At 38.5% G+C, this 23021-nt stretch overlaps 1 protein-coding gene across 13 annotated transcripts in view; it reads right to left on the bottom strand.

Moving 5' to 3' along the window:
- SYNE1 (spectrin repeat containing nuclear envelope protein 1) overlaps positions 1–23021 on the bottom strand; it is a 464771-nt gene that overhangs the window by 274186 nt on the left and 167564 nt on the right. For all 13 annotated transcript variants that reach the window (XM_059401283.1, XM_059401282.1, XM_059401288.1 and 10 more), the window contains 12 exons: positions 22252–22410; positions 21786–21950; positions 20030–20164; positions 17538–17696; positions 17126–17334; positions 16184–16292; positions 14455–14619; positions 10942–11109; positions 8888–9058; positions 7843–7983; positions 3697–3857; positions 1561–1711 (listed from right to left, as the gene is read on the bottom strand). In XM_059401283.1, the coding sequence (XP_059257266.1) occupies positions 1561–1711; positions 3697–3857; positions 7843–7983; positions 8888–9058; positions 10942–11109; positions 14455–14619; positions 16184–16292; positions 17126–17334; positions 17538–17696; positions 20030–20164; positions 21786–21950; positions 22252–22410 (1893 nt within the window). The remainder of the gene's footprint in view (positions 1–1560; positions 1712–3696; positions 3858–7842; positions 7984–8887; positions 9059–10941; positions 11110–14454; positions 14620–16183; positions 16293–17125; positions 17335–17537; positions 17697–20029; positions 20165–21785; positions 21951–22251; positions 22411–23021) is intronic.

A 23021-nucleotide genomic window follows, 5' to 3' on the forward strand; every position in this document is an offset into this window, starting at 1 on the left:
GTCTTCATGACAAGCAAATGCTTCATTTTAAATCAAAGGTTGTTTTAAAGTGAAACACCATGACAATTGTTACCTTATTTCTAATGTTTCCTATAGTGTGGTCTTCTGAATGGAAACAGAATATGAATTATTTGCCTAAATTTCACAGCACCAGTGTATTCCACACCATCTTTGCTTATTTCTAGCAAATACTTTTTTTTCCTATTACTCATATTCGTTTAATACATTTTAGATGTTTTCAAAATACTATATTGGAATATTAAAACGTATTTCTAGTCTACTGGCATGGAAATCTATGACTGAATGTTTATATATTTAAAAATAAAACGTGTAATCATTTTGTTTCCTAAAGAGTAAAGAGGCGGTGACAGTTGATCACTGATATATTTCAGAAGTCCTGGAATTGAATTAAGGTTTAAATAATAAGATGAATTGTAGCAAGAATAAACACATTAAAAAGTGTATACCAAAATTTTTGGAAGAAAATTTTTGATAAAGTCATTTAAAGGCGCTATTTTTTGTTTACTTAGGATGTAGTGAAATGATCAAATGACAACTTTTAAAAACAGTTTTAGAGATTAAACATATTTCATGAATATGCCTTAGTGGGTTGACATCTATTTTCCCTAGTACACCACACAAGACATAAGCAGACTCCATATATACCAGATTCCATGTAACCTTGATTGCAAAAGATGCACGAAAAACCAGGATAATCTGCCCAGCAATGTAATTGTAGCTAAGTGACATAGCACCCTTCCACCCTTCCAGAATGATTTGTTCTGAGCAATAATGTGAACTACCTGGTATTTATTTTACTATTTTTAACTGCATGAAATGGAAGAGGGTTTTCCCATTCCAAAAAAAAAAAAAAAAAAAAAAAAAAGATTACATAGGAAAGTGGCTGCATTTTGAAAGTGTTGCGTAAAAACTATAAAAGAAAGAATTAATTTCTTCCAGTCCACTTTTTTTAAAACTATTTGAATGAAGTGAACAATGACAGTCTACGCATGTGGTCATGTTGGAGCTGGGATAGCAATAAGTATCAGAGTGTCTCAGTTTGTGCCCAAATGCAGTCTGTGCGTTTGAGCAGTGGAGTCTGAGGTCTTCCCCTAAAGAAAGGAATTGCTCCCCCCCGTGGTTTGTGAGGGTAAATGCCACTAATACTGGAGCCAGACATTTGCATGACACTTACAAAGTAAAGCTGTAGGTGATGAATCCATTTCAGGTGGTATAGATGAATCAACAGAACACTCCAATGGGGTTAATTCAGAATCAAGGAAAAGAATGATATAACCATAGAAACATTTTAATGATATTGCACACGATACTGACTTTGAATGCATAAGTCAGAAAATATTAATACATAATTCCAGCTATAAAGTGTTGCCCAGTATCAATCAAGACCTCTCAGCTCAACATTTTGTGTGAATTGAATTTTAATAGAGTCACATAGCAGTGAAAGATTAATCGTGGGGCCAACTAGCACTTGATGAAATGTAAGAAAGGAGTTCTTAAAAGCTAGACATGGATTATAAATGTAACGTGTGAGCCGGTCACCTTGATCTGGTGGATTTGCATGTCCATGGCAGATGACGAAGTTTCCAAGGCATTGAGTTCTTTTTCTTTCTCAGTTATCCAGTCGGACAGGGTCTCAAAATTATTGCCAAAATGATCCCACTTGTTTTTCACCATTTCCATGGTTTTAATACTAAAATTAACCAAATTAAGTAAATAAAATGCAGCACTTTGATAGAAAACAACAACACATTTTCCTTTAAATCACCAGATGAAAAGACAGCAAAGGCATTTGTGATGATGTCAAAGTTGAAACTACTGGAACAGGAAAAAATGCACATTCGATCTGAGTATTTAGTCCTCAAGTCTTCCTCTCTATCTCCTCTGAGAATGAGCATTTAACGAGGTAGTATCTACACTATGTTATGAATGGAACTGTGCTTCGAAAAAATATAGCTGGGTCCAAAGGGATTTGAATCCAGGTGTAATCTAGGTAAACTCTGCATGTGGCCAGTAATTGCCAGGACTTTTAATAAGGCTGCCTACACAGATTCCAGTGCACGGAGACTTTTAGCAGTCCGGCTTTCATGGACAAGGTCCTTTTGCTCTCAGAGCAGAGATACTGCAGGGATGCTCTAGACTCAAAGATCTTTATAAAATGTACCTTTATGAGTCAAGACAGAGCTTATACTCTGAATCCCACACTACCTTACAGGAACTGTTTCTATCATTAAAGCTAAGCCTGCAATTTATGATCTGGAGCTGTTATGATTTCAGCCATTCTCCCATGTTGGTCCAGTCTTGATTCCAAAAGACTCTATATACAGTCTTGTACATGAGCACCCTAACTGCTTTTAGAAAATCTGGGCTTTATTTGTTATAAATCTAGTGAATAAAATTTTAACTAGAGATGTCCAGTTTGTTTTAGCTATGTGTATATAACCAGATGATTATGGCTTTCAGTTAGAAAAAGACTAAGAAACTAATAGTATATCATTGAACTGATACATCCTTGGGTTAAAAAAAAAAAAGAAACAATTTCCCTGTTTACCAAAAGGCACTTGAAGACAGCAAAAAGAATGCAATGGCATCACTGAATATTAAATTAAATACTATTGCAGTCTCAAATGTATACCCTGGATGTGCCTAATGCTCCTATCAGTACAGGTAACACAAGCTAAAATACATTGCAAGCTTTCAAATGAAATAGATTCAAATGGATATTTCTAATAAAAGCAGCTTTTCTAATAAACTCTTGAGTTTCATTATTTCCAGAGCTTGATGGATAATATTTAATATAAAGTTCACAAAGTTTTGAGTCATAATTTCCTTTAAATTATTTAACAAATTTTAAGGTTTAGGCAAAGGTACAATGTTAATTTTAAGTTGTTACTAGTATTAAAAACAAATTTTACAGTTTAAAAAATCCACCTTAGAAATCACGTTCTATATCTTAAGAATAATACGTATTGGTGATTTGCCAGTAAATCTACTTTAATAAAAATGTATGGCCATATTATGTTGAGGAACATTGGCCATATCTTCATATATTTATTCCCTGCAATTCTTTTGTGTGTTCATTTTGCATGTAATAGGATACCATAAGCTAAACTATTTTTTCTTTCATTTTCAATAAGCAAATATTAGATGTTAAAAAGTAAAATAAATTTTTGAAGTTAATTTTTGGAAACAGCATATCAATCAGTGACAATTCAAATATGGAGGCACTATAAACAAGCTCTGTGAGCTTCTTGGAGATGGAGACACTTGGTCTATGTCACACATATTTAGGCCCAGCATCTACACAACCAAAATATCTCTTCTTCCCTCTAGCTGGTGACAACAGAACAATACAGTAAAATAAAAAAAAAATATTTTAAATATTGATTCTTTTTCAGATTGTATGAAGGCCACAGAATTGAATAGATATGGCTTTCTCATGAACCAAGTCAGTTTACAATGCAAAAACCACATCTTTTATATTTTTCTGCTCTGTTATATAGACGATAGTTTCTGTCTTGGTGATACTTTCTTTTGAACTGTAAGTGCTTCCTCAAAACATGCTGAAATACACAGATACTTTGAGATTTTAAAGGAATGCTTTGAATACAATATACAGGAAAGACTGTATGAAACTTTATCTCAGAGAAGAAAGTTTAGGACTTGTCAAGCACATACTCTTCTTCAAGTGTGTCTTCTAATTTTTTGACTTGCTCTTTGATTGACTTAGCCTGCTGCTGAAGCAGCTGCTTATTCTTGGGCCCAAGGGGTATCTCAGAAGCTTCCTTCACAAGATTTTCAGCCTGGACTGCAATACCTTCTGTTCGTTTAGAAAACTCCTAGAAAAAGAGATTATCATTGTTAGGAAGACATAGTTACCCTTCTATCCTATCTACCTTCATAGTTATCCAACAATTCTCACAAAAATCTTTTTCCATGGTTCCCTAGATTGGATTTACTGCTTTGAATTCTCAGCTGCATTATAACTAACTAACTGCTCTACAATCATGTTAGTTTATTACAGGCCCCATTCAGGCAATGATTAATGGTGATTGATTTTTTTTCAGTCATATAGATAAGAGATTTCTAGGCCAATTAATATAAATATATTTTATTTAATGAAGGATATCTTAGTCAATACAGTGTATCACTGATATTTACCTATAAATAAACATATTGTTAACTAGTTCCCTGAAAAGAGAGATCATCTGATCTTAAATCTTTATTGTTAAATCTTATTGTTAAATCTTATTCATTACTGTCAAATCTTATTCACTGTATACCTATACTATATGATGAAAAGAAGATAAGTTCTTAACCAGTTAAACCTGGACTAGAGCTCTAGATTTGCTAATTGCTAGTTCTTTGACTTTGGTGAATTATTTTTCAGACTTTCATATAAAATGCAAGTAGTAATGGTTTCTTGTAAGGTTGCTATTAGCTGCTCATCAGCAATTTCATTTTTAAGTGTCTGGCACTCTAGCAGGTGCCTATTATCATTTTTTAAATGTCCCTCATAAATTTGAGGACAAAAAGATTTATAAAATTTACCCATTGATTTTCATTAATAGTGAACTACTTCAATTCAAAAATGAATTTAATATGGGTGAGGCACTGGTAAATTTTAGCTGTTACCTGAATTTTGTCAGGTAAATGTATTGAAAACTGAATTAAAAAAGCTAATTGCGGAGATAATCTTTTGTGAAAAAAAGTATCTTAGTGTCTCCTTTCTTCTCATGTAAGAGACATTCATGGGAGGTTTAAATTTTGATCAGAAACTCCTCTTTCCAAAATAGGTAATGAAGAAATCCAAAGGAAGTATTTTCAAAGGTGAGACTTCTGACAGCCACCTCTTCCCACAGAGTATCTCCCAGAATTATTACATAATTCCAATGTAAGATAGTTACTACATAATACTATTGTATCTTCATGTTTGAAAGACTTAAAGTCCACATAGAAATATCAACGTTACTTCAGAGAAGGACCCAGCAATTTGATAGAATAAAAATGGGTAAGTGCAGCTTCCTTTTCATGATAGATTTATAATATTCCAAAAATTGGTATTTGCCAATGTCACATTAAATTCTGTGGTTATAGATGTCCACTGTTGGTGTGACGGGCTTAGAGTCATGGTGAACTCATTTGTGAAGCCTGATTCACAGCATAATCTCTCCAAACCCTATGAACAGAACCAGAAGCATAAAATCGTATTTTTTCCCCAGTGTTTCCCAGAGCTCAAGAAAATCATGAAGAAAGTGGTGTTAAATCTAAAAATGCTTATATACCTTCACTCTAAACGCTTTCTGTCAGAGCTAGGTATGGGGAAAGCACAAGGCAGAGGAATTCAAAGGACAGAGTGATATTGATAAAAACCAAATTGAACCAAAACAGAATCATATTATAAGGCTTTATCTCTAAGTCCCAATAAGAAGACCCATGAGTGGCAGTACAATGCGGCGGGAAAGGACGGACTCTGGCTTCAGGTAGGTCTAGAGTTGAACCAGGCTCTGTCCTGCACTAGCTGTGTGACCTTGACTTCATTTCCTCATCAGTCAAGGCTTGCTGTAAAGAATAAACATGATATTGCTATGGACGTCTTACCCCACAGTGCCAGAATGCACTCAAGTTCTTGAGCACAACCACACGAGGGCTACAAATGGAATGAAGGCTGTGTTAACAATGTGGAGCGAGCAAAAAGTAGAGAACGATTATTCTAGACAGCATGTGCTTGTGCGACAGTATACAGAAACAGTAAAGTAGCTCAGTTTTTCAATGAAAAACCTAGTGGCTGAAGGTGTGTGCTCTGGGCTCAATCTCGTAGGTTTGAATCCCAACCTCACCAGTGAGTCATCCTGAGATCTCAGATAAAATCATTTAAAAAAACCTTTGTACCTTATATTTCCTCCTTACACAACTGGATTCATTGTGACACCTATTTCTTAGGATTGTTTTAGAGTTTAAAGATGATAAATACCATATGAATAGACCAGCATATGTCTATACCTATATATGTGTGTGTGTGTGTGTGTGTGTATATATATATATGTGTGTGTGTGTGTGTGTGTTCAGTAAATGTTAGCTCTCATTATTAAACCAATCGCAAAGTATGCAAGATTGTTAGCTAAAGAAAATTTTAATACTAAGACTAAAAACATTACATTTGCTTCATCTACAGCTGTTAAACCTATTCAGAGGGATCAGAACCACATGGTATCAGAAACTCTGGATGTAACCTGGTGGAACACCCACATAGTAATTAACCCAATAGATTTGTTTGTATTTATAAAAGACACCTGATATAGTTTTAATACATAAAGTAATTAAAATTAAAATTAAAAATGATGTTTATTTAAATGGATGATGAAAATCATACAGAATTGAAAAATTCTATGGCTTTATAAGACTTCAAACTCCCCAGTGAGTTAATAATAGGAGAGAGAATACAAAATTGGCAGGATGAGAGACAGAAACCTTTTAAGACTTTTACTGGTAAGAAAAAAGCAGCACAGGGGTATACTTGCTGAAGGTTACTACCTCATGGATAGGTCTTCTTTCTTATTCATTGGCTAACACATTTCTATACTAACTCAAGTCATTCTGTAAACCCAAAATATGTACAAAGGGAACCAAAACAACCTGTACAACTCTCTAAATGCTTCAGACAATGTATTGGTCTGCTCTGACTCTCTAAGATCTTTGGGCATATAGGCTTGGGCTCGTGAAACACGCCTACTAAGTATTAGCTGTTGGATGTCCCACTGGAGCCTCAACCTCGATTTGTCCCAAACTGAGTCCGTCATCTTCCTCAACTAACAGCCATTCCTCCAAGTTCCTGTCTCACTCCCAGGGTGTCTGTCGGGCTCAGAACCCGGGATAGCTTCCTTTCCTTTGCTCTCTCTCTCTTGCGTCTGTTCCCACGGCCATCCCTGTTGCCCTGATTCATGTCCACATTAATACCGACATGCAATAAATTTCTAATCGGATCCCATGGCGCAAGCCCTGCACCCTTTCAATTTTCTACACTGCTTAAAAATCTCTCTCCCTGGGAGCACGTGGGTGGGTCTGTCGGTTGAGGGGTGTTTCTTGATTTTGACTCAGGTCATGAACTCAGGGTCCTGGAATGAAGCCCTGCATCAGGCTCCATGCTCAGGGCGGAGTCAGCTAGAGGATTCTCCCTCTTCCTCTGCCCCTCCCCCCTCTTGTACATACGTGCACGCACGCTCTCTCTCTCTCTTAAATCAATCAATCTTTTAAAAAAAATGCATCTCTGTAAAGTATAGCTCTGATCATGTGACTCTTTTTCTTAAAAACCTTTAAGGGTTCCATGTGGCCTAGACCTTCCAGTATCTTTGTAATATGTCCTTTATAGCTCTACTTCCATTTTTCTGCTTTAAAACAGAATCTCCATACAGTCTCATACTTCATGCCATTTCCCATTATAGAAATGCTCATGTGTTGTTCCACATTCTGCTTTTCTATGTCTTACCTGCCCTTCAAGGTTCAGTTAAAAATATTACTGCCTTCAGAAAGATTTTTTTTTAAAGTATTCATCTATGAGCGAACTAACCATCTCCCACTTTAATAAAAATTCTTCTTAGTTCTTGATATTTAAATCTTATTTATTTCATTCCTCAAAGCAACTTGACCAGCGTGTTGAAGAGTTGATGACCAATAAACAAGAGTACTGATTAAATGAATAATTATAATAATTGATTGTAATAAGGGATGAAAACAGGTTCAAAATAAAAAAAAAAAAAGAAGAAAGAAAACAGTTTTGCTTCGGAATAATGAGCACCAAGGGACTGTACGCTCAGACTGATATACCTTTGTCTGTTCCAGTTCTGAAGATAAACTTTCCAAACTGCTAAAACTCAAAAAGCGCTCATGGCTGGAACCTGTTTGAAAAAGGTATCTGACCACTGTCTCTTTGTTTGTTTCAAATCGCTCCCATTTTCTTAATGTGACCTAAATTTGAAAAAAAACAAAATGCACATATCATGTTATGAATTATCAACACGTATCACCAAATCTTGTTCACATTTCCATTCGTTTGTTGGGCTGTCGGCCTCCAGTTAACTCGGTCCCAATTTCACGGACTGCTGCTGAACAAAGACGGTGCTAATGTCTCCTGCAAGAATTTCACTCACCTACAAAAAAGAGGATGTGTAGACCAGCATTCTGAGTTTTCTATCAGGAAAATAGAGCCTCCCAGGCTCTTTCAAAACCGAAAAGGGAGAAAGAGAAAGGAGAAGAGTGGGGAGTGGGTAGGTGGCAAGAGCTCAACACTTTTGAAGAGTGTGAAGATCACAGTACAACGTAAACATGTGGGGGGGCCTGGGTGGCTCCGTGGGTTAAAGCCCCTGTCTTCAGTTCGGGTCATGATCCCAGCGTCCTGGGATGGAGCCCCATATGGGGCTCTCTGCTCAGCAGAGAGGCTGCTTCCTCCTCTCTCTCTGCCTGCCTCTCTGCCTCCTTGTGATCTCTGTCTGTCAAATAAATAAATAAAATCTTTAAAAAAATAAATAAATAAACATGTGACTGTTTGGACCGCCCAGAAGAGCGAAACGGTCCAATGTTAATTCCCGGACTCCGACAAGTGAGCATTTAACATTCTGGCTTTATCACTGATCGCTGCTCTGTGACTTTGGGTAAAGTCCTCAAACTGTTTCTGCTTAAGCTTCCACTCTGGCAAAATGTGCTAATTATAGCGCCTCCCTGCTAAGCTTGACGCGATGATTAAAAGAGAGAACTCGTGTCAATACTTAGCCCAGTGCTGGAGCGTCAGAGGCGGGAACCAACGCCCGCTCCCATGAGGAGACGCCAGCTGAGACCTGGGGGTGAACAGGGCCCTCGACGTCCGGTCTCCCACCTGGATGCGGCGCTCCTGCTTCTCCCTGCTGTGCTCCATGTGGTCCAGGGTGCTCTCCAGCTTCCGCAGCTCCTCCCGGGCCTGGTCGGGCAGCCCGCCTTCTCCCCGCTGAGCCTGCGCTACCTGCTGCTGCACGTCTCTCTTCTTGGCCGAAATCCTCTTTGTCTTTTGCTGGAGAACAGGTGCATAAAAGATCCTCTGTGAGCGACTAAGCAGGATAGAAACACCTACAGTCTAATGGGGTACAGAGAGGTACAACCTCGCGGCAGCGTGGGCCCCAACTGTCTTTTTTTTTTTTTTTTAAGATTTTATTTATTTATTTGACAGGCAGAGATCACAAGTAGGCAGAGAGGCAGGCAGAGAGAGAGAGGGAGGAAGCAGTCTCCCTGCTGAGCAGAGAGCCCGATGCAGGGCTCAATCCCAGGACCCTGGGATCATGACCTGAACCGAAGGCAGAGGTTCAACCCACTGAGCCACCCAGGTGCCCTGCGCCCCCCACAACTGTCTTTTAACAGTTAATGTGAACAGGGGCGCCTGGGTGGCTCAGTCGGTTAAATGTCCACCTTCAGCTCAGGTCATGATCTCAGGGTCTTGGGATCAAGCCATCCTTCAGGCTTCAGGCTCAGTGGAGTCTGCTTGTCCCTCTTACTCTCCCTTTCCCCCCAACCTCTGCTTATGCTATCTCTCTCTCTCTGTCTCTCTCTCTCAAGAAAATAAATAAAATCTTAAAAAAAAAAGTTAAATGTGAACAGTTAAAATGGCAATGGGGACTCTGTTAGTCAAAATGGGCATTATTTCAGAATATTTTGTGTTTTTAATGGTAAACAACATAATTTGATATTGGTGTTTTAATTGTGTGCAAATTTAGGCACTTAGCATTTTATGGAATATTCCAGAAGGAATCTGACAAAAGCGTTCATTTGACATGATTCTCCTTAAAGAACTATTTCTGCCTAAAAATGTGAATTCCTAACTCTAATTTTTTTTTTAAATCGTTTGTGCTATAAAAATGCTGATACTAAGAGAACTTAATTCCTGGGTATAGTCAGACTGATAAACCTGCTGAGACACATGGGGAAAGTTATCTTTTAAAATAAACTTTTTATTGAGGTATAATGTACAAACAATGGTAGACAGATCTCAGGTGTATACATATGAATTTACATGAAGTAAGCATACATAAAACCAAGCACTGTTCCGAGAAATGTAAGAGTTTTAGAACATTAATGTAAATATCTATAATTACATATTTCCTTGACTTAAGTTGAACCCTAACACAACTTTTACAATGACTGAGAACAATGTAATGCCAAGCATTAATTTTTTTGTACTCAGCCTTTTTATAATTATTAAATAAATCTGTAATGCCTAGAGGCTGCTGTTTTATGCACGCTTTTAATGCCACTTCCATTTAATATATTATTATATACAAAATTAGCTAGCATTTTGCTATACATTACGTTAGCTAAGGTTTTGCCATTAAAATACTTGAGTCATACTTCTACTTACATTGAGTTTGGCAAGTAAGTTTGTTAAAATTGTTTATTATCAATACATGTACCAGAATTTCTTTACTCTCAGTTCTAATCCTTCATAAAAGCGTATTATCCTGAAAGGTTTCGTACTTCATATAAGTTATCCTTCTCCCAACTGAGACGTATTCAAAGTTGTAAACTGAAGGGCAGGCTGTTAACATAACGGTAAAGAAGAGTGATCTCAAATATGGATCATTTTATCTCTACGCTTTCCTTCTCTGTTATGAAAAGGACAACTGAGCAAGTTTTATGAAGGTTTTCGTAGCTAAATTATTCCTTGAATTTTTTGATGTCACCAAATCACTCAGGCTGGGATTTTACCTGGCAGGCTCTTCTGAAATACCTAATATTTAACAGAGAACAAAGGTGCCAAGATTTTTTTAAACCATTCGCATGGACTCCCCCCTGTTCCCCCTTTCCCTTTGTCTTTACTCTTGGACATACAGTTCTTGTCACCGCTCTGGCTCTGCCAGTGGCTAACAAGCTTTGCACGAGTGCCCCGGGGAACGGGCCTCCTACCTGGTGATGGAGAAGTAACTGCTGTGCTTCAAACAGGTTTTCCGTGTCCAGGATCTTCTCCGCCTGCTCCTGGACTTCTTTAGAGCCAGAAATTAAGTCTTCAAGGGAACTTTGCACTATTTCTTTGTACTGGACACAGTCCCCAAAGTTGCTTAACATCTTTTCAACCTGGATTTTCATGAAAAAATTACAACTCATATGATGCTCATGGAATCTTAAATATTCTAAGAACATGTGTAAAGTCCATCTCAGTAACTCTGAAATATATACATGGATCTCTTTTATTTTTTATATTTTTGAGGTTTATTTAGTTATTATTAACTGCATAGCCATTTATGGGGATTGTAAGCCTCAAGGGATACAGTGCTCTGTGTCCACTCAACCTGACAGTCAAAGCAAGGTGATGGAAGTGGCTATGCTGTATACCTTATTTCCTGGATCCCTTTAATGACAGTCCCACAACCAAAATCTAATCATAAATTTAAAAAATAAAGTATAATAAAGCTGAGTCCCTCCTGTTTAAGTAAGGAGAAAAACTGTGGAGGGGAAAAAATGAGAAGAATGAAGAGTATCTGTTGAAAATGCACTTCCAATATTTTTACATAAAACACGATACAATGGCTAATTCTGTGGTTCTTTAGTAAATTCTTTTCCCTGAATTTTCTGTCTCATTTCTGCTTCCACTAGTTCAGGGTCACCAGCCTCTTCTGTATTCAAAGTCTATCGCTCTCCCTTTTCATTAAGATCGTCATTTTCACACTGCTGGTCTTTTGCGTTCCACGGAAGCCTTTTCATTTCTCCTACTCTTATCCCATCTTTTCCTCTGATCCTCTTATCCTCTGAGTTTTCCCCCGGCGACGTGAGTGTGCTCTGCTCCCAACTAACAGCAAGGAGACACGGTGAAAGCCACAGACTCCACATCTCAGTAAATCACAGCTTTCGTTGAAAGAAGTGACTCCTCCTTCCATAAAGCCCGTCTAACCACGGCCTTTTCTTAGAATGGACAACAGCAAACACTTTGTGTTCAACACTCATTTAAATATTAAATGGATTATAATCAAAGTATGGACTGAAAATGTCAAATTCATCCTTTAATCTAAATTCCCTACGTGAACAAAATGAATGTTTCCCTTCCTCTTTCTTTGGTTTTACTAATGATTGAGTAGCATACCAGGGTATGAGTATAAACTATGACCTTTACGGGAGCTAGGGTTCAGGTTCTGAGCTCACGGTGGTGAGGTTCTAAGCTCAGCGTTACGTCGGCTTGAGACCCTCCCTGTCCTCCTGCCTCTGCCCTGTGATTGTGTGTGCTCTCTCTCTAAAAAAGAAAAAAGAAAAAAGAAAAAAGAAAAAAAAATAGAGTGGATTTATTGAAAACAAAAATCTTATGTTCCTTATAAAGAGACATACAAAAATAATATTCTTGGATATCTTATGTTACTGGTGCAACTGTAAATGTATAAATTCCTTGATCTTTCTTTCTGCTGCTTCCTTATTGTTGTATGTAAATGTATTAGATTTCTCTACCTCGATTTTGTATCCTGCGATGTTACTGAGTCACTATATTATACTCCTGAAACTAACTTTACACTGTATGTTGACTAACTCAAATTCAAATAAAAACTTTAAAAAACTATAAAACAAAACAAAACAAAAAAGGTAGATAGGTATGCTAAGAATTAATGTCTGTACTTTTTAGGGGCAGATTGTTGCTACAAGTCCCAGGGGCAGTGTCATGAGAGTACTTGGAAGATAAAGTAAATAAACAGCCTTGGTGGGCGCCTGGGTGGCTCAGAGGGTTAAGCCTCTGCCTTCGGCTCAGGTCATGATCTCAGGGTCCTGGGATCGAGTCCCGCATCGGGCTCTCTGCTCAGCAGGGAGCCTGCTTCCTCCTCTCTCTCTCTCTGTCCGCCTCTCTACCTGCTTGTGATCTCTGTCTGTCAAATAAATAAATAAAATCTTTAAAAAAAAAAAAAAAAAATAAACAGCCTTGGTAAAGTGTTAGGGAGACTAGTAATTTCTAATTTTAAAGGCTGACAAAGTGCTTTATGTGTGGGGGGGTGCAACAAAATAGAAACTCATCTATCAATGTGACTAAAACTATTTGTTAAGTCTTGGATCAAAGCTCACCTGCCTGCATATTTACTTTTTTTTTTTAAGATTTTATTTATTTACTTAACAGAGAGAGATCACAAGCAGGCAGAGAGGCAGGCAGAGAGAGAGGGGAAAGCAGGCTCCCCGCTGGAGCAGAGAGCCCGATGTGGGGCTCGATCCCAGGACCCTGGGATCATGACCTGAGCCGAAGGCAGAGGCTTTAACGCACTGAGCCCCCCAGATGCCCCACGTATTTACTTTTTAAAGCTGCAATCCTTACTTTTCTCCTTACCTTCTTGATCAAAGAAAGAGTAGAGAAGAATAATGTCAGAATTTTACTGAAAGGGTGGTAGCGGCTACGCTTCCCGGACTAGTGCTGTGAAAGACGGACATGGAAGGACTGAGGTAACTCACATCCCCCAATCTGATTAATCCTACCACTATTTTCATTTTTTCAAGAACTGTTAAGAAAAAATGATATATCATATCAAAATTCACAAATAAAACTAAAATCACGTGCACTTTAGAGTATTTTCGGCTTATGTAAATTCACTGCTAGGGTCGTAAGCAGATCTACATGCATTCAAAATATAAAAGGTTAATTGACCAAATTATGTTAGATTAGGGAATTCTCCAGAGAATTCCAAATCTTCAGAATCAGGGAACTTTAAGTCACCTAGATGATCATTTTGCCATGCAAGTTCATAAATGACTTCAAGAAATAATGGTAGCTGTCTCTTCAACTTTCCATTCTTAGTTATCTTCCCATGCACAGACTCATTAGACATGCATGACAACCTGGTCGGTAAAAATGTTCTCACCGAGGGTAGAAGGGGCCTACTAGAAATGAAGTAAATAGGTTTGTCTATTTTAATTCATATAGGAATATAAACACTGAAATGTATATCAAGAAGTTTAAAATGGGTAAGTCTTGCATGAAATAGATTTTACTGGTCTGTGAACATTGAATATTTTATTATTACCAGAGTTAAACTGTTTACTTTATTATTACCAGAGTTAAACTGTGTTTTATTTTTATATCAGAGTTATTTACTTTATTATTATCAGAGTTAAACTGTTAACTCTAGGTTCATCTGACTCCTAAGCCTAGGTTCCTAACCTCCAAAATATACCTTCAACTGACCATGAAACAATGCTTTTAGTAACATTAAAAAGTGTAGATCTGGTAAGTTTCATACTTTAAATACCGGTTGTTACTCTGAACTAACATATCCGATAATGGCACACACCATAGTTCAAATATCTTCCCCACCAATCTTCATATGAATAAGTATCTTAACTGTTGTGTTTGAACTATACTTCCTTCATATAATTACAGTGTAATCCCAACCCAAAGCAAAGAACCCTCCAGATTCCTCACCCAAAACTATCTAGTTAGAGTGTAAGCAAATGATCTACCTCTGACAACAAAGCTGCAAGAGCCTTGAAAGAACCAGATAATTTTGCCAGCTCGTCTCCTTGCTTTTGGGCTTCATTCTCAGAAGAAACTTCAATTAAAATTTTAAGCCTGGATTTCAGCCAGTTGAGAGTCTCGCCCTTTGTGGTAATGCCATTCCTGATCTCCTGGAATGAAGAGAATACACTGTGAATCCAGAATGGACACAGACCGAGAAAATGGATACAGTGGAGCCAAGAGAGCCCTTCACTCACCAGTAATGCCTGCTTATTTTGCTTTTTGTTCACATCTTTAACAAAAGTTCACAAGTGCTAGAAAAAAAATATTTCCCCAATGCCAATACCTAATATGTAAAATCAATACTCTGTATCGAAAAAGTTAACTAGATGGTTAGTTCATAATTAGATGGTTAGATATTTACAGATATTCCCTTTGAGCACAAATAAAGATGCCTCTAAAAGTACTGTAGAAGAAAATGAGATACCAAAATTGGGAACTATAACACATATTATTTTCTGTTAGTTGGTAGGAACATTGTATTTTTAGAAAAAAATAAAAGGTTGAAAGAATCCCTTTTTTAGAGAGCAGATTTCTTTTTATTCAAAGAGTTTAGTTGTTGAATACTATTATGGATGCCCTAAAAATTGATCTTAACTTCAGGAACTTATATTTTATGCCTCGCTTTTGTTAGCTTGGAAGGCAATAACCCACTTAGTACGATGTGCAAAAAGGAGCACAGCTCCAATCTGGGAAGGGAAGGCATATTGACCAGGACAATGCTGGAAAGATTCTGGGGCCTCAGCCCTTGTGAGGTCTGGGAACCGTGCGAATGCTGACTGGGACAACGTCTTCCTCCTACACAGCTCTGGGAAGCATGAGGAAACCATGCAAGTTGCTACAGAAGACCATACAGGGTGAATTCACACCCACAGAAAATGACCGCTTCCAGAACCAAGTGGTCTCTTCATTTGAAGCTGTGCATTTTTTTTTTAATATAACAGCAACCAATAGCCAATAATAGTATCCTACTATAGGTATAATATATTACTGAGCATCTCTAGTATTTAATGGTATTATAAATTTAAGAGAATAACATGAAACTCAGAGGATAGGAATAAAAAGGAAATATGTCCTCATTAACAGCAGCTATGTGACTTACAAGTGTTCAAAATGCTGAAAGATAAGGATTTTCACCATGGCATGTGTCTACAAAACAGAGCAGAGCCACGCTAAGAATGAGAGGGTTGCTGTATGTCATTCACAGAACGTGAACTGGGTTCGGGCTTAGGGTTCTGTCACCTGACTCGGTTTATGAGGCTGTGCCCATGCTTAAAGAGCTGATCAATCCAGACTAACTGTGACATAAAAATGAAACTTAGAAACTTTGCCCAATTCTGTGATCTGGCTGAAAATGTATCAAAACCTCCAGTGTTCTTGTTTTCCATAACAAATCTTAAATCTCTGCTGTGTTATATACCCATGCATGCAATTTTCTTCTCAGGATTTTCCATTAGCTAAAGACATATGAGAGGTACAACTAAGCAGGACTAAATCTCAAAGCTAAGAATGATTCAATGGGGAAGTCCCCCGTTCTTCTCCACAGTAACATGAGGATTCTTAGGATTGTTTTTTCGGCAATTTAATTTTTTTACAAATAGAAAACAATACATCAGTTAGTCAGACTGTCTACCATTGATTTTTTTATTATGAAAAATATGGCCCAGAACTAACCTCTACAGCACATTTAACCTCTCCGTGGTTGGCAGTATCGAAGGGTTTACTCTTAAATGCTTTCAACTGTGTCTCCTTTGCAGATATCCAAGATGAGAACTCGGAAATTCTGAAATATCAAAAGTATTCTCTAATTAAAGGGAGACAATATCTCAGTGGATAAAATACATTTTCTATTTGGAATTTATTCATGGAAATATAACAATCAACTGATTAGCAAGTCAATGAACACATTTTCTGGAAATTGCCCCTTTGGCATGAAGCTCAGGGCAGGGGTGGCTCTCCTGAGCGGTTACTTGGAGGAAAGAGAAAGCAAAGCAGATGGAGTTCAGCTAAAGAAAAAGGTGTGTTCCCGGGGCCTGAGCACCTGGGAGTGTGGAAGGCACCACCTGGGGTCTGGCCTCATCCATCTCCCCCAGGCTGAGACAGAACCCAGAGGCAGAAGTTGCCCTCTGGGGATATGAGGATATCCGGGAGGAAGGAACTGCCAAACGTGCTTCAGAGAGATAATATCTGGGCCCCTTGGAAATAAAGGTTGTTTTTTTTTTTTTTTAGATTTTATTTATTTATTTGACACAGAGAGAGAGATCACAAGTAGGCAGAGAGGCAAGCAGAGAGAGAGCAGGAGCAGGCTCCCTACTGAGCAGAGAGCCCGATGTGGGGCTCGATCCCAAGACCGTGGGATCATGACCTGAGCCGAAGGCAGAGGTTTAACCCACTGAGCCACCCAGGTGCCTGAAATAAAGGGTTTGACCCTGTTTCTGACTGAAACCCATTCTTTTTTTTATTAAATGAAGCATTTTTATATAAGAGCACGGGCAAGGTCACACAATCTGATTTTCTTTATTGCTTTGGAGGAAACACATGTCACTTCTTGTTGGGCGATGATCTCTGAATTCACAATATTAGGACAGACCATGTCCATCTCTGTTCCCCAACTACCTGCTAGAGTAGTCCTTCCACTTGTCTGGGTCTTCCATGAGCTTCATGTAGGTGGCATCGATGGCAGCTCTGAGCTCTCTCAGAGTGGCATGACAGGTTTCCGGTGTGTTCCTTACCGGGTCCCGGACTGGGAGTTTCAGACACAGTTCTTCAATAAGCTGTAGCCTTTTCTCACAAAGATGATGAGGACCTTTGTCACTGAAGAAAATCTAATGAGCAAAAACCGTTGATAAACTGCCTGTGAGAATCCACACAATACTTCCATATTTTCATAGACGATTCCCCTTTAGTCTACTAGTATACAGTAATTAAGCTATTTCGTGTTTTCAGACCCAAACCAAAGTATCAGGTATAAATCTTTTAAGTAACAAGGTGACTTTGCATGCCTGCACTTGGGGTGTGTCAGACGTACCCTGTGTTCTTTAATGATATTTTCACTGCCTTCCTGGGCCACCAGTTTGATCTCCCGATCCAGCTCAGTTCTGCATTCTTCTACAGAAGCTAAGAACCTATTCTTCTCCACACCAATCTTCAGATGAAGCAAGTGATATGGGGCTTCTCCTTGAAGATCCTGCATTCCATAGGAAGATTCAAAAATATGATGCCATTCCAATCATACACATTTTCAACTGGAGTGACAAAAGTCCAAAAATATTCCCTTTGGGGTCAATGTGATTTAATCACTATCGACTGCACCTGGCTGCTGTGATTTGTACTTTTCCAAAGACTGGGACCACAATGAATTCTCTCAACCTGCACGGTCGGATTTTTCACAATAATTATTCTTTTTAATTTTTACCATAGCCCCACACAGTATTACTATTTCTACTTTAAATGTTAGACCATTGAGGCTCAGGGGTAAGTGGAAAAGCTAGATTTGAATCTATATGCAAACCATGCACTGATTTCACATACCCTCTCCCTGGCATATGTCCTTTTTAATTTTGTCAACGACCCTGTGAGGTAGGAAGAACATAGGTATACTCACTACACAAAGGGCAAAGAGAAAACTTCACTAGTCAAGAAGCCAGGATCAAACAGGCCACACTTTGGACCACCTGCCTTGTCTTTCTTCCTTAGAGCATTCCTTGAGAAAACAAGCCAGCCTCATCAAACATGAAATGTTTTATGTTCTTTTTTGATATAAGCATAAACTACATCATTATCTACATTAACTACAGCTTTCCATTAGAGTCTCCATTCCACAACAGATTTATGATACGTTAGGCTTTAAAGACATCTCAAAAAGCTTGGGTTTCTTTAAGAATCTTTTTTTAATTTTCAAATTTAGCATGTAAACAAAATATGTCCTTAACTGTGTTTTTTCTGTGCTTGGAGTTGATTTTTTAGCCTATGTTACTGAGATGAAAAAAAAAAAAAAATCAAGAACTGATGGAGAATATTTTAGCTGCCTATCTTCCAGACCCTGTGAGCACTTCACGTAACGCACATGAAGTTCGTCACTTGCTATTCCCTTGTGATAGCACTCATTAATCTGCTGCTAGGGCAGGCTTCCTCCAACCTAGCTAGAAGACGACAGCCTTGGGTGGGTCTCCATTACACTGCAGCTCTCCCCTGGCATGCAGCTTCTAGTGTCAGCTTCCTGTGACAAGCCCAATGTGGGGCACTCAGGTTAGACAAGTCAAGTGAACCCCTACGTCCCCCACTCGCACATGTACCCCAATGTTTACAGCAACACTGTCCACGGTAGCCAAACTGTGGAAGGACCCAAGATGCCCTTCAACGGATGAATGGATAAAGAAGATATGGTCCAGATACACAAGAGAATATTATTCGGCAATCAGAAACAATAAATACCCATTGTTTGCATCAACATGGATGGAACTGGAGGGGATTATGTTAAGTGAAGTAAGTTAAACAGAAAAAGACAATTATCATATGGTTTCACTCATATATGAAACAGAAGCAATAGCACAGAGGACCACAGGGGAAGGGAGGGAAATCCAAAGAGAAATCAGAGAGGGAGATGAACCATGAGAAACTATAGAACCCAAGAAACAATCTGGAAGAAGGGTGTGGGGAGGGGGTGACAGAGTGATGGGTACTGAGGAGGGCACGTGCTATGATGAACACTGGGTGTCATACTTAACTAATGAATCACTGAACACTGCAACAAGGACTAATTATGTGCTATACAGTGGCTAACTGGTCATAATATAAATAAATAAATAGATAGATAGATAGATAGATAAATAAATAAATAAAATCCTAGCTCACAACTACTCTCCAAGTGGGGCCACTTCTCTCTTCCAAAGCTTTCATAAGTATTACCTATATTTGGGGGGACTTATTATATATTATACTTTCATTATCTGCAACTAATTATCTCCTGCTGGAAATAATTAACTCCTACTGGAGATAATTAACTCTAAGCTCTTTGGAGAAATTGATTGTGCTTTTGTGTTTGTCACTGAGCCCTTAAACAATAAATGTTCATATTTATATTTTTTAGATCATAATAATCTAAACCAGATGGTAAAATCCTTAAAAACAACAAAATGTTAGTTTACCTTAGTATAGTACATACTTAGTATATAACATGTTAGTATACCTTCGTTACTTCGATGAGAAGAGTTTACCAAATGTTACCGAGTAAGTAAAATGCCCTTGTCCATTCTTATCCCCAAAAATACTCAGGAAAAGAGAGCACTACTGAGTAATATGAGAAAATCAATGCTATTAACAAATAAGAAAAACAAAATCCTGTCACGTTTTTTTCATTGTTTTATTCAAGTTCAGTTTTTTTTCCAATGGGAGAAGTAGGTGTGGTGGTTTTCCATGAATTTCTACATTTCTCTTTCAATTGAACCTTAACACTCTCAGGCTCTCTCTCATCACACATGATACCTACGTATGCGTGTGTCCCATTACGTCCTGACTCACCTTCCACTGTTTATGGAGCTTTCGAACGGCTTCCTGCAGACCCTGCTGCTCCTGCTCAGGGAGAATGTCGGTGAGCTCGTCGCAAGCTTTCAGGAAAGCATTGAGCACTCTCTGATCCAGCTGACTGAAAAACTCCTGGCACAGAGAGGAGGAAGTGGGTAGGAGTGTCGGGCAGAATAAAAGGCAGCATCAGACACTACCCAGTTAAGCAATCGTGCCTCTACACAAGCCCCTCAGCCAGCTGATGCCCTCTTCAAACCTTCCTGGCAACTACTCTTCTTTTTTTTTTTCAGGAATGAACTATAATTATCTATAGTTATGAGTCAGAAGCCACCACATCAGAAATTCAACTAGTGCTTTTCATTTTTTTTAGAAAAAAAAAAAAAATCTTTGCAGTTTTCAAATTTGGTAGACTATTCTGGAAGGCCAAGGGGTCTAAAACCTTGATTCCATAGGAATAGAGTTTGCATTTTCTCTTTGGTAAAGTCAGAAGAGCAGAGTAGAAGCAGCCTTTAGCCTCACAATTCCTCATACCCTAATTTAATGTGTTTCAGGCCCTGCTGATTCATTATGAGCCATTTCTACATTCAAAGAAGTACAACATGACCCCACATGCTATGGACAGAACTGTGGCCCCCCCCCACTAACTGCCCAAATTTATATATTGAATCCATAGCCTGCCGATGTGATGATATTTGGAGATGAAGCCATTGGGGTAATCAAGTTAGATGAGGTCATGAGGGTACGACCCTTATGATGGAATCAGTGCCCTTATAACAAGTGACATCAAAGGTCTTGTTCCCAATTATCTCTGCCTTATGAGAACACAGCAAGAAGGTGACTACCCACAAGCCAGGAAGAGAGTCCTTGCCAAACCCAACCATGCGAGTACTCTGATCTCAGACCTACAGTCTCCAGGACTGTGAGAAAATAAATGCCTGTTGCTTAAGCCACCTAATCTGTGTATATTTTAATGGCAGATCAAAAAGACCCAAACAGCACATGTGTACCTATGTGCATGACCAAGTGTCAATGAAGGAGATGCTGAGTGACCAGAGACATCAACCCGAACTTCAGCCAGCTACGGCACTAATACATTGCGGTCATCATATGACAGCATGGTTTATACCAGTACCCACTGGAATTTCAGGAAACGGAGCTCAAAATACATGATATCAGAGGGCTCCTAATCTCTACCGAGCATTTAAGAGATTGCTAACATTTTCAATACCCGTATGTTTGAAACGAGTATGATTAACAGGAAGATGACTTCACAACTGGACAAGTTGTGGATCAGCTACCAAGCTTCAGGGGACGTGGTACTCACACTTTGATACGGCGGATTCATGAAATGAGCACAAAGACTTAGCCATCCACCTAAAATGATCTCTTAAAGGGAATATGTTGGTTATACAAGAATTTCTCAGCTAAATAATTCAGGAGAGCCTCATTATACATCCAGTAACTCTCTACCACTTCAGGGGCTTTGGAATGTCCAATTATAAGGTAGCTCATCAATTGCTCTTAAAGGTTGTTTTGTTGTTGTTGTTTTTGCTGCTGCCATGTTTTGGGGTCTAATAATCTAAAATGTCTCGGCCTTCCTAACTCATCTCTGCTTCCCCACTGCCTCAAAAACTTAAGACTAGAACAGAGTTTTTGTTATGTTTTGTTTTGTTTGTTTGTTTGTTTTTAATTTCTCACTCAAGACCACTTGTCCATGTCCTCAGGTCAAGTGCCCCAGGAGGGACAAACTCACGGTGTGTCTCTTCAGGAGGTCCTCCGGGTTTCCCTTTTCCTCCAGACCCTCCTGTGCCATCCGCAGCACCTTCTCCAGCTCTGCTCGAGACTCCTCGAATTTCTTCATCAAGCGACTATTGGTTTCCACATGTTTATTCCAGTCTCCAATTTTCTTCACCATATTCTTGATTTAAGAAATAATGCCAACGTGATGCTGCTTTCTCGTTACTGAAAGCATCATTTTGTTAAAGAGTACTGTTTCTTTTAAAATAAACAACAACACTTGGAAGGAATACATTTCATTATTATGAGAGTAATCAACTTCTTTTGACATGAATGAATATCAGCAAAAGAAGAAGTAAATGATTGCTTCCAAACTTCAGCAGGAGAGGCATTTAGCAAGAGGGGAAGCATGGAACATGAGGACGACACATCCTCTCTGTATTTTCCCTCGCTCAGGTCTCCGTAGCAGGAAGCAAGCTTACCTGGAAAGCACCATGGGCATCGGCAATCTGTCTGTGCAGCTTTGTCTGATCAAAATGCTTTAGCACACTGCTCAAGGTCACGAATTTTTGAACATTTTGACTGCCTTTCTCAATTTGTGTCATGGTTTTCTTACAGCTCTCTTGACAAGCTGACAGCTCCTACAGGGACACGAAGCCCATAACAATAGTATAAAAGGGTGAGAAAGAGGAGGAAAGAGAAGAACCATTACAAAACAAGAAGAACATTATAGAGCTTTTAGGCATTTAGTCAGCTGTAAGTAAAACCAAAAGTACAGGGAAGTGTTTCTTTTCATTGAGAAGATCTGAATTTTAAGAAATCACTAAAGTCAGTGCTTTTTATATGAGGCATTTAAATGTCACATTGAGTTTTTTTGAGGTTTTTTTTTTTTTTTAATTTCATGCCTGTGTTACTAACATTAAGAAACCAAAAGGCCATCAAAATTGTTATTTGCCTGCAATGTGTCCAACTCCCAGGCCTAAGATTTAATGAGAGAACAATCACAAAAGCAGTCAACGTATTAGGTTTTAATCTGACTCAATAAATTTAATGCCAGTGCACATACTTCACTGACAGAGCTGCCGCAAATGATGTATTATTTGTGTATCCCCAAATGCACAACATTTGAATTCCTAAGGTTCATCAGTTGTCAACCTCATTAACAAAACGGTGGACCTCATATCCTAACCACAAAGGCAGGTGGGTGTGGGAGGAGCGGCAGTTGTCCCATGTTCACAGGATGAGAAACCAT

The sequence above is a fragment of the Mustela nigripes genome, chromosome 5 (genome assembly GCF_022355385.1).
Source record: "Mustela nigripes isolate SB6536 chromosome 5, MUSNIG.SB6536, whole genome shotgun sequence".
NCBI classification, from domain to species: Eukaryota; Metazoa; Chordata; class Mammalia; order Carnivora; family Mustelidae; genus Mustela; species Mustela nigripes.